This window comes from Cebus imitator, unplaced genomic scaffold (assembly GCF_001604975.1).
Source record: "Cebus imitator isolate Cc_AM_T3 unplaced genomic scaffold, Cebus_imitator-1.0 Scaffold166, whole genome shotgun sequence".
Classification (NCBI taxonomy): Eukaryota; Metazoa; Chordata; class Mammalia; order Primates; family Cebidae; genus Cebus; species Cebus imitator.
The window spans coordinates 1,788,753-1,799,281 of record NW_016107481.1 but is presented as its reverse complement, the minus strand read 5'-3'; the positions used below and the strand labels follow the sequence as shown (position 1 = coordinate 1,799,281).

The window sequence follows — 10,529 nt, the reverse complement described above, 5'->3', positions numbered from 1 at the left end:
CACTGCAACCTCCACCTCCTGGGTTCACGTGATTCTCTTGCTTCAGCCTCCCGAGTAAGTGGGACTACAGGCGTGTGCCACCTCACCCAGCTAATTTTTGTATTTTTAGTAGAGACAGGGTTTCACCATTTTGGCCAGGATGGTCTCAATTTCTTGACCTCGTGACCCACCCGCTTCAGCCTCCCAAAGTGCTGGGATTACAGGCACGAACCACCACACCCGGCCTCTTCCCCTTTTCTCAGCAATAACTGAGTGCCTACTGTGTGCCGTATACAGTGCCGGAGTGGGGCAGTCAACAGCAGACAGAATGGTTGGGTTCTGTTCTTTTGTGGTGTTCGTAGTCTTTGAGAGCATGTAGATGCGAAACCAATAATTGCACAAATAATTATGTACATCTAATCACAGGAAGTGCTGTGGAGAGAAACAGAGAGTACCATGAGCGTATGAAAACATATAGATCTAACACAGCAAGGGAGGTTTGGGGAGCTTGCTTGAGAGATCAGTAGAATGAGCAGGAGTTTGTCACGCCATGGTGGAGGGAAGGAACAGAAGCGGCTGGGAAGGTGTTCCTGGAGGAAACCTTGCTATGCAGAGGCTCACATAGGACAAAGGTTGGCACTTCTGATGAAAGAAAAGAAGACAAGTACATTAATTAGGGTAGGTTAAGCTACAAATGTCAGAAACCCCAAATAACATTGGTTTAAATAAGAAAAAAGTTTACATGTGTTTCCTATTTTAAAAAAAGCAGTTCATAGCTGGTCTGGTGGCCCCATGTTCATCAAATATCCAGGCAACTTGTCAGTGGCTTTGCCCTCCTCGGCATGCTGCTTCTGTCTCATGGCCCCAAAGGCTTGCTCTAGTGCCACCTGTCACATCCACCTTCTAGCCAGCAGGCAGCAGGAAATGGCAAAAGAACTGATCTCCTTCCCTTCATGCAGGAAGCTGCCAGCTGCTAGCAGGATTGGGAAACGTAGCTTTTGTTCTGGGTGGCTGTGTGACCAGCTGGCACTTGGAGAAAGGAGAACAATGGCTATAGGCAGACAGTGAGCGCTTCTGTGCCTCACCAGAATGGCCAAAACACTGGGAGCAAGTGCCCGGGGAATGAGAGATGAGCCATGGTAGGAAGCAGGGCCAGATCTTGGAGGGCTTTGTAAGTCATGGTGAGGTTCTGGGGCTTCATCTGGATAGCAGAGATAGAGTGGTAAGTCTTTTAAAGCAGAGAGAAGCAGGATCAGACTTGGGTTTTTCTGAAGATCAATTTGGCTGCTCTGCAGAAGACATTCTGGTGGAGCTAAGAATTACGAATGTCTTGCAGTAGTCAGGTCAAGAGAGATGATGATGCCCGTGGAGATGGAGAGGAGGGGACAGTTGAGTGGTCAGGGAGAGAATCCATTGGGTGAGGAAGGGGAAGGAGTGATGTTGGGGCAACACCCCCCCCAAGCCCTGGTTGGTGCCAGACATATATAGGTGGAGGTGGGTGCCATTTACTGAGGGAGGAACAACAGGCACCGGGGGTAAAGATCCTGAGTTCTGCATGTTGAGATTGGGTATCCATGAGACAAAAGTAGATGATGAAGGAGCTGTTGAATATTCAGGCCTGGAGCTTAGAAAAAGAAGTCTGGGTTGGGTGCAGTGGCTCACACCTGTAATCCCAGCACTTCAGGAGGCGAAGGCAGGTGGATCACATGAGGCTAGGAGTTCAAGACCAGCCTGGCCAATATGATGAAACTCCATCTCTACTAAAAATACAAAAATCAGCTGGGCATGGTGGTGGGCGCCTGTAATTCCGGTTACTCAGGAAGCTGAGGCATGAGAATCACTTGAACCTGGGGAGCGGAGGTTGCAGTGAGCCAAGATCGTGCCACCGCACTCCCACCTGGGTGACAGAGCAAGACTGTCTCAAAAAAAAAAGAAAGAAAGAAAAGAAAAAGAAGTCTGAGATGGCCTGGAGTCATTTCTGTAAAGAGATGGGAATTGAACCCATGGATGTGTTTGAGAAAATCTATGGAAAAAGAGTAGAGTGCTCCAAGAAGGCTTGGCGGGCATTTTACCTGGAAGGTGGTGATGGAACAGCTGGTGGCAGAAGAGCATCTCTCCAAGATATTCAAAGGAAAACTTCGTACAATCACACTGCCTCTTTCCTTTGTTGGCCAAAGAGGCTTTCTTTTTCCCCAAAGGAAATCCTCTCCCCATACTCCTCCACTGTGTCTGTTCTCTGAGGAGAGGACGTGTCTACACCATACTTCTTTTTAACCTATATCCTTTAGCCTGGTCATTTCCACAGGGACTTTTCGTTCCCTCTTTTAAGTCTTAATTTTTTTCACTTATACATTCTGTACCCTTTGCAAACTTATCTAGTTATTTTTTTCAGGATAAAATCCTAGCAGGAAGTTGCTGGGTCAAAGGTTATGTACCTTTCGCGGGGCCTTGGATACCACTGAAAAATTATACCAGCTTGCTCTCCCAAGCAGCAGTATGATGCTGGTGTACTATTTGAGGAAGGTTTCTTAAGGCATTTCTGGCCTTAATTTTTTATAAGCATTGACCCCCTCTCCCAACTTTTCTTTAATGAAGAATTTCAACATACAGAGATGTTGAAACCATTGTACAGAGAACATCTAGATTCCACAATTAGCCTTTTGCAATACTTGCTTTATCAAATATTTCTCCATCCGTCAATCCATCTTATTTTTTTTGGATGTATTTCAAAGTAAGTTACAAAACGGTAGATCTTGCCCCTAAATCTATGACCACATTTTGATTCTCACTGGAAGTGCTGGCTGGCTGCGGTGGCTCATGCCTATAATCCCAGCACTTTGGGAAGCCGAGGTGGGCGGGTCATGAGGTCAGGAGATTGAGACCATCCTGGATAACATCGTGAAACTCCATCTCTACCAAAAATACAAAAAAGTTGCTGGGCGTGGTGGTGTGCACCTGTCATCCCAGCCTCTCAGGAGGCTGAGGTAGGAGAATCACTTGAACTGGGGAGGTAGTGGTTGTAGTGAGCCAAGATCGTGCCATTGCACTCCAGCCTGGGTGACAGAGTGAGACTCCATCTTAAAAAAAAGTGTTGGCACAGTAGCCCAGGCATTGGGCTGGATGTTCACTGTAGAGTGGTTGGTCACCCGTTCCCTCTCCTCACCCAGTGGATTCTCTCCCTGGCCACTCAACCCTGTCCCCTTCTCTCCATCTCCATGGGCACCATCTTCTCTCTTGCCCTGATTACTGCTGTGCCCAACACTGCAGGACCCTGCCTCCTGAGAGAAAGAGCCCCAATAGGGGCCAAGTCTAAAGCTTTGGGTGACTGGGGCAACCTTGAAACAGCTACTTAAGTATATTGAGCTTACTTTCCTTTGTTTAAAATGAGGCTAGTGCCACTTCGTTGCCATGTGTCAGAAGGTTGTGCAGCACCTTGCCTTTCATAGTGGGCACTTAATAAATGGAGCAGCACCTCTCTCTCTCTCTCTCTCTCTCTCTCTCTCTCTCTCTCTCTCTCTCTCTTATTTTTTGAGACAGAGTTTTGCTCTTATTGCCTAGGCTGGAGTGCTATGGTGCAATCTTGGCTCACTGCAGCCTCCACCTCCCAGGTTCAAGTGATTCTCCTGCCTCAGCCTCCCGAGTAGCTGGGATTACAGGTGCACACCACCATGCCCAGCTAAATTTTGTGTTTTTAGTAGAGACAGGGTTTCACTACGTTGGCCAGGCTGCTCTTGAACTCCTGACCTCAGGTGATCCACCCGCCTCGGCCTCCCAAATTCCTGGGATTACAGGCATGAGCCACTGCACCTGGCCAAAGATACCATTTCTTATATGCCTTTGGGGATGGTGGTAGATAATTCCTGATTTTTTTTCTTTTTGGTCTTTTTTTCTTGTAAGGACAATTTAATCATATGTTGTAGCTTTTTTTCTTTTTCAATCTTGGAGGGAAAAAAATTCTATTGCGGAAATTCAGAAACCAACTACTACTGTAATATCAGATGGTCACGAACACTCTATTGAGTGTATTTAAACATTGAGCCAAGTGTGTCTCTGTATTTTCATTTTTTATTTTTATTTTCTGAGATAGGGTCTCACTCTGTCACCCAGGCTGGAGTGCAGTAGTGTGTCATGACTCACTGCAGCCTCAGCTTCCCTGGGCTTAGGTGATTCTTCCACCTTAGCCTCCCGAGTAGCTAGGAGTAGAGATGTGTACTACCACAACTGCTAATACGTACACACACACACACACACACACACACACACACACAGACACACACACACACACACACAATTTTTTTTTCCATCATATTACCCAGATTGGTTTTGAACTCCTGGGTTCAAGTGATCCACCTGCCTCGGCCTTCCAAAGTGCTGGTATTACAGGCATGAGCCATTGCATGTGGCCTCCAGTGGGTCTCTGTAAAGAGTCACTTCCCAGCACTTGATCAGAGTGTACTTTCTCTTTTCTTTGACCTTGGACTGACTCATATAACCCATAGCTGGAGCTCCAGCCCTTAAAGAGAGTGTTTGCCCTGTCTGGACCCTGGCAAAACAGAGAACGTAGACTCTAAGGCAAGAAGTGTGTGTCCTCAGTACTGAAGACTTCCCAGCACTGGTCCCCTCCCTCTTAGTGTAGTACCTTATCGTTTGATTTGTTTCCACTGAGGTTTTGCACCAGCCCCAGTGGAGGTGAGCAGTGTGGTGATTTAAGGAAGATCTTAATGGGTGATGGTGGCCTCATGTGGAGGAGGGCAGATCAAACAGATTGCAGGCCTTTTTGCAGATGTGTTTTTAGCCTGTTTAGAGCTTTGCACACATACAAGAAGGGAACTGAAAGGCAATTTATTTGTGCTTAATTTGTGATAATTGTAAATTCATGGTAGGAGGCTCTGCAACCTGTTCAGAAGGGTTTCCCAGTGTGGGTAGCTGTAGCCAGCGTGTGTCCTCAGAATTGAGTAGGAGTGGGAGAACTTCTTGGAGCTGTGGGTGTGAAATGTACCAGACATCCCACTGCGGCTGGGAGAGCAGGAGGCCAGGTGGGCAGGACAAGGGCAGCAGGGTCAGTGCCTGCCCATATGGTTTCCCTGCACCCCGCCAGGGGCTCCAGGGAATGTACAGTCAGTACCTCCTGTTGTTGCTGTCAGGACATCTTCCTTCACCACCTTATGCTTTCTCAGAAAGCAGCTGGCCACAGTCCAGCCATACAGAAAGTGGGAGTGATTATTTGAGAAGACATATACTTCATTTCAGACCAGATAGCTATTATCAGCCTAGATAATTTCTGTGAGTCCTGAAATAGACTTGGCCCACGAGGCAGGGTGTCTGCTTCTGGTTGCAGACTGGCTGATTCTGAACTATGTTTGCAAACCTGGAGAGTACCTTTATTATTTAGAAGTCAGGAAGAACAAACTGGAGCACATTGAGGCCTTTTACCTGGGTTCCATCTGGAAGGTTGTGGTGTAGTAGGCCTGGGTGATCGAATGGAGACAGTAGCACCAAGCTCACAGAAGTGTGTGAGGAGTAAGCATCCTGTACCCGTTCCTTCTTCCCCTGGGTGTGTCTCTATCAATACAGCCAATGTGAAAGGCGGCTGCAGTGATATCATGGCTGTAGCAGCCTATTTCTCATATGCCCTACAGCCAAATCCAAGTCTCTGAATGGTGCCCTACTCACTAATCTGAGAGAGGACTTTTTTTTTTAAGTTTAATGATTCATTTGTTCATTTAACAAACATTTTCTGAGCCTCTCATATATGCTAGGCACCTAGTTGAATGCTGAGGATACAAAGATGAGTACCCACAACCCTCAGAGAGGTCGCATTCAACCAGCACAGATGAATGTGTATACCAGTGGCTGTCATGTCAGTGCAGCAGTGGAAACAGGCAGGGAAATTGCGGGAGTGCAGAGAAAGAGAGCCTTCCTCAGCTTGGGATGTTTGTTGTGGAAGCGGAGTGAGAGTGGAAGAGGAATTTGGGTAAAGGAAGCAGGCTTGAATGAGGACATGGAGTTGAGAAACATCCTGGTGTGTCTGGAGACCTTTAAATAAGTTGATGTGGAGTGGGAAGGCATGAGAGATAGGAAGGGGCTAGATCAAGAAAGGCCTCCTATGCTCTGTGACAGAGCTCAGGCTTTATTCAGTAGGGCAGCTGTTCTGAAGGGACAGGAAGTGGCCACAGAGATGCCAGCAGCAGGCATTTGCTTTGGGAACACCCATACCATTGAGCGCCTCTAGGTGAGGTGGACTGTGCCTGGGTGGAGGGTGGCATGCAGCGTTTGAGCCCTCAGACTCCATTCAGGAATATTAATAGTTTTCTAGGATCAGTGAAGAGGTGGAGATGGAGAGGAGTGGATGGATTCAGGATTTAAGGCTTGGTTGATTAGAGGTAGAGGGAATGAAGAAGCCGGAATCAAGTTTGACCAGGATTCTACTTTTTCTATTTCAGGCTCTGCTAAGAGCCAGTACTTCTGGGAGGATTTTTCTGACCTCTGGGCCAAATTTCACTGCATAGCTCTGGCCCCGATCACCTCTACATGTTACATCTTGCTCTGTATTGTTCTTAAGTTTGTTTTGCTTTCCCTAATAAAGGGAAGCTCTGAAAAGATAGGATCTGTATCTTATACTTTTGTTGAGCTCAATATTATATATTTAATATTATTTATGTGTGGTATTATTGGGACTTTAAGCAATTTATTTTATTTATCTCTGGCTTTCTACCAAGAGGGAAGAATGAATTAAACGCAAATGTTAAATGGAAAGTGTCCTCTACCCAGAGGAATGCTTTCATGACTTGTGAGTCCAAAAGGGAATTAGAAAAATCAAATACATATTGAAATTATCCAAAAGAAGTTTAAGAGATTGGGATTTTAGAAGGTGGGCTTGCTTTTTGGCCACTTGGTCTGCAAACAGTTTACCTGGAAAAGCATCTCTGGTGGGTTGGTAGGGTCTTGATCACCCTTGCTCCTTTGAGGCAGAAGGAATTGCTGTTTCTGAGTGTTTTGTGATTTGTGTTTGTGATTCCCTTGGCAGGTCCTGAGCCCACTGCACTGTGTGAACTGTCACCTGTCAGTGCCTCCCATCCTGTCCAGGCCTTGATGGAGAGCTTCACTGTGCTGTCAGGCTGTGCCAGCAGAGGCACGACTGGGCTGCCACAGGAGGTGCACATCCTGAATCTCCGCGCCACGGACCAGGGGCCTGGCCAGCTGCAGAGAGAGGTAGGTGCAGGTGTCAGCTCTCAGCCCACTCCCACTGAGTCTGCAGAGAGGATTTTCTGGACAGAAGCCCTATGCTTGTCTTCTGGGGTTCAACAGAGAAGCTCATGTATGAACATAAGAGAGCAGGATTTAAAATACCAACTGCTATCTGGATTGGGCAGCTTTAGGATTTCCCTGTCTAGAGATTGGTTGGCTCTCCCACTTTCCTAGCCCTTCATATTGGAAAAAAACATTCATAAGAATTTCATCTTTTAGGCCAGGCATGGTGGTGGTGCACACCTGTAATCCCAGCGCTTTGAGAGGCCAAGGTGGGAGGATCGCTTGAGCTCAGGAGTTTAAGACCAGCCTGGGCAGCATAGCAAGACCTCATCTCTACTAAAAAGAAAAAAAATTAGCAAGGTGTGGTGGTGAGCACCTGTAGTCCTAGCTACTTGGGAGGCTGAGGCAAGAGGATTGCTTGAGCCTGGGAAATTGAGACCAGAGTGAGCCATGCTTGCCATCGCACTCCAGCCTGGGAGATAGAGCGGGACCCTGTTTTAAAAAATAATAATAATAATTTCATCTTTTTTTTTTTTTTTTTTGAGACGGAGTTTCACTCTTGTTACCCAGGCTGGAGTGCAATGGCGCGATCTCAGCTCACCGCAACCTCCCGTCTCCTGGGTTCAGGCAATTCTCCTGCCTCAGCCTCCTGAGTAGCTGGGATTACAGGCACGTGCCACCATGCCCAGCTAATTTTTTTTGTATTTTTAGTAGAGACGGGGTTTCACCATGTTGACCAGGTTGGTCTCGATCTCTTGACCTCGTGATCCACCCGCCTCAGCCTCCCAAAGTGCTGGGGTTACAGGCGTGAGCCACCGCGCCCGGCCATAAATTCATCTTTTAAACATGATTGTGAGAAACCAAATAAGGTACCATTTCTCTGTCATTGTGAAATGTCTTTCCCATTTCCTCCTGTGTCCTCTCTTTCTTCTTTCCTTTGTTGTATGAACTTATTGCTTCTGCAGGATGAATGACGGGAAATGGGAAACTCTGGAATAAAGATGGCAGTACTTTGTACTTGCCTGAAAATCTCTGAGCGTAGCTCCTTAGCACTATCTAGGCAGTTCCCCAAAAGGGGGGAACATTAGCCGAGGTGGTGATGATAAACATACACGCTCATAGTTACTCGCATTTACTCTGCCCGGTACTGTTCGAAGCACTCATACACTAACCCCATGAGTCCTACAGTTATACTCATTTTACAGGTGACAAAACAGATGCGGAAAACTTATTTGTGCAAGATCGTCAACTTCAGAGAAAAATGGCCCCCTCTTTTCCATGACTCGAAAATGGCCTAGATTGTAGGTGAATGGTCATCATTTAAGAGGACAGATTTCCCAACAAGATAACACAGAGTGGTCTTTCCTTCTGTTTTTAAGTTTCTGTGTGTCAGAAATGTTATCACTAAGGTATTTCTCTCCTGGAAGAGAGAAACCACAAAAAGTCCTGATCATAGTGCAGTATAGGAAAACTAATGCAGAATGGAATTTATTTTTGAGCTTTCTTCTGATCAGGAGAGTTAATTCCAAAGCCACTTGTTTATGTGTCTCAGTCACCCCATCTTTTTGGGGTAGTAGGAATAGGAGAAGCACGAGATGTTAAGAAGGAAAAGCAAGCTGATTTTAATCTCATGAACGTGTGCGGAGTTGGCTCATTTCAGAGACAGATCATCTAACCTTTCCAGCAACGTTGGAAATTATTGTTAATACTCTTGGTTGCTTGCCATTGTTGCTGCAACTCATATTTCAGGTCAGATTTCTTTATCCCAGTAACGTGTGTTTAATTCTGAACTTACGGGGGAGAGTTTGTGGTGAGGGGAAAAGAGGGAGAGGAGGAAATGCAGCTACTATGAAGTGTTGCTGACTCCAGCAATTCTTTAGCAGCGGTAATTGCTCATTTTATGTATGCTTCTCTCAGGGGCACTCAGAGTGAAAAGAAAGTCCGAGCTGTCAAAGAAGCAGCAGCAGCAGAAAATTCTTGATGTTAAATTGTGCAGTATTATTGTTGACTCTGAAAACAGATTCAAATAAGACTACTGAAACAAAAGAAAAATACCTCAAGGAGTGACAGCAGGGCTCTCCTACACTTGCATTTACTATGTTACCCAAAATGGAATTCATTTTAGGACATGGCAGTACGGAGGATACATAACATAAGCTGGCATCAGGGACATACTGTGTTCAGTGAGGAAGAAAAGAAAGAGGGCCTGCAAAGGGTAGTCTCAAACTTGTTTAAAAACCTGAACATTATTCTCCTTCAATATTTGTATAGTATATGTATGATTTTGGGCCAGTGATTTAAGATGTTCTTGAGCATAGACAACTGAGGGACGTTTAGGAATTAAATGGTTATAGTTCAATACTGTTTGAAAACAAGATTTTGGGATAACTGATTTTCAGACATTCCATCTGGCTCTGCATTGCTCACATATGGCAGACCTCAGAGTAGTTTGCATATACAAAGTGAGGGTAGAGGATGACATCAGAATGAGGGTCAGGACAACGAGAGAATGAAAGAGAGATTATTTATGGATGGTAAGATGGGTGTGGATAAGTATTAAATATCGCCCACCCTCTTGACATACGACTGTGGAGGACATTACTGCAGCTGTGCAAACAGTTTTTAAAAATCATTTGAATCACATGACCCAGCAATCCCACTCTTAGGTATATACCCGAGAGAAATGAAAACACATGTCCACACAAAGACTCGTCTGTGACTGTTCGTGGCAGCATTAGTTCAAAAGTGGAAAGACCCAAATGTTCATCTTCTGATGAATGGATAAAATGTGGTATATCCATACAGTGGAATGTTATTGAGCAATAAAAAGGGTGACATACTGCTATATGCTACAGCATGGATGAACCTTGAAAATCTGCTAAATGACAGAAGACAGACACAGGACCACATATGATTCCATGTATGTGAAATGTTCAGAATGCAGAAATTTATAGAGACAAAGTAGTCATTGCTTAGGGATAGAGGGGAAAGAAGGAAATGAGGGTTGGCTGCTAATGGTTACAGGCTTTTTAAAAAAAGTGGAGGATGGGGCGGGTGCGGTGGCTCAGGCCTGTAATCCCAACACTTTGGGAGGCCAAGGTGGGTGGATCATGAGGTCAGGAGTTTGAGACCAGCCTGGCCAACATGGTGAAATCCGATCTCTACTAAAAATACAAAAATTAGCTGGGTGTGGTGGTGGGCACTTGTAGTCCCAGCTACTCGGGAGGCTGAGGCAGGAGAATCGTTTGAACCTGGGAGGCAGAGGTTTCAGTGAGCTGAGATCGTGCCATTGTACTCCA

At 45.8% G+C, this 10,529-nt stretch overlaps 1 protein-coding gene across 4 annotated transcripts in view; it reads left to right on the top strand.

The window, feature by feature from the left end:
- The window catches only part of TGFBR3 (transforming growth factor beta receptor 3), a 222,546-nt gene that overhangs the window by 89,422 nt on the left and 122,595 nt on the right, over positions 1–10,529 (top strand). For all 4 annotated transcript variants that reach the window (XM_017544140.1, XM_017544136.2, XM_017544139.2 and 1 more), the window contains exon 3: positions 7,007–7,191. In XM_017544140.1, coding sequence (XP_017399629.1) covers positions 7,007–7,191 — 185 coding nt within the window. The remainder of the gene's footprint in view (positions 1–7,006; positions 7,192–10,529) is intronic.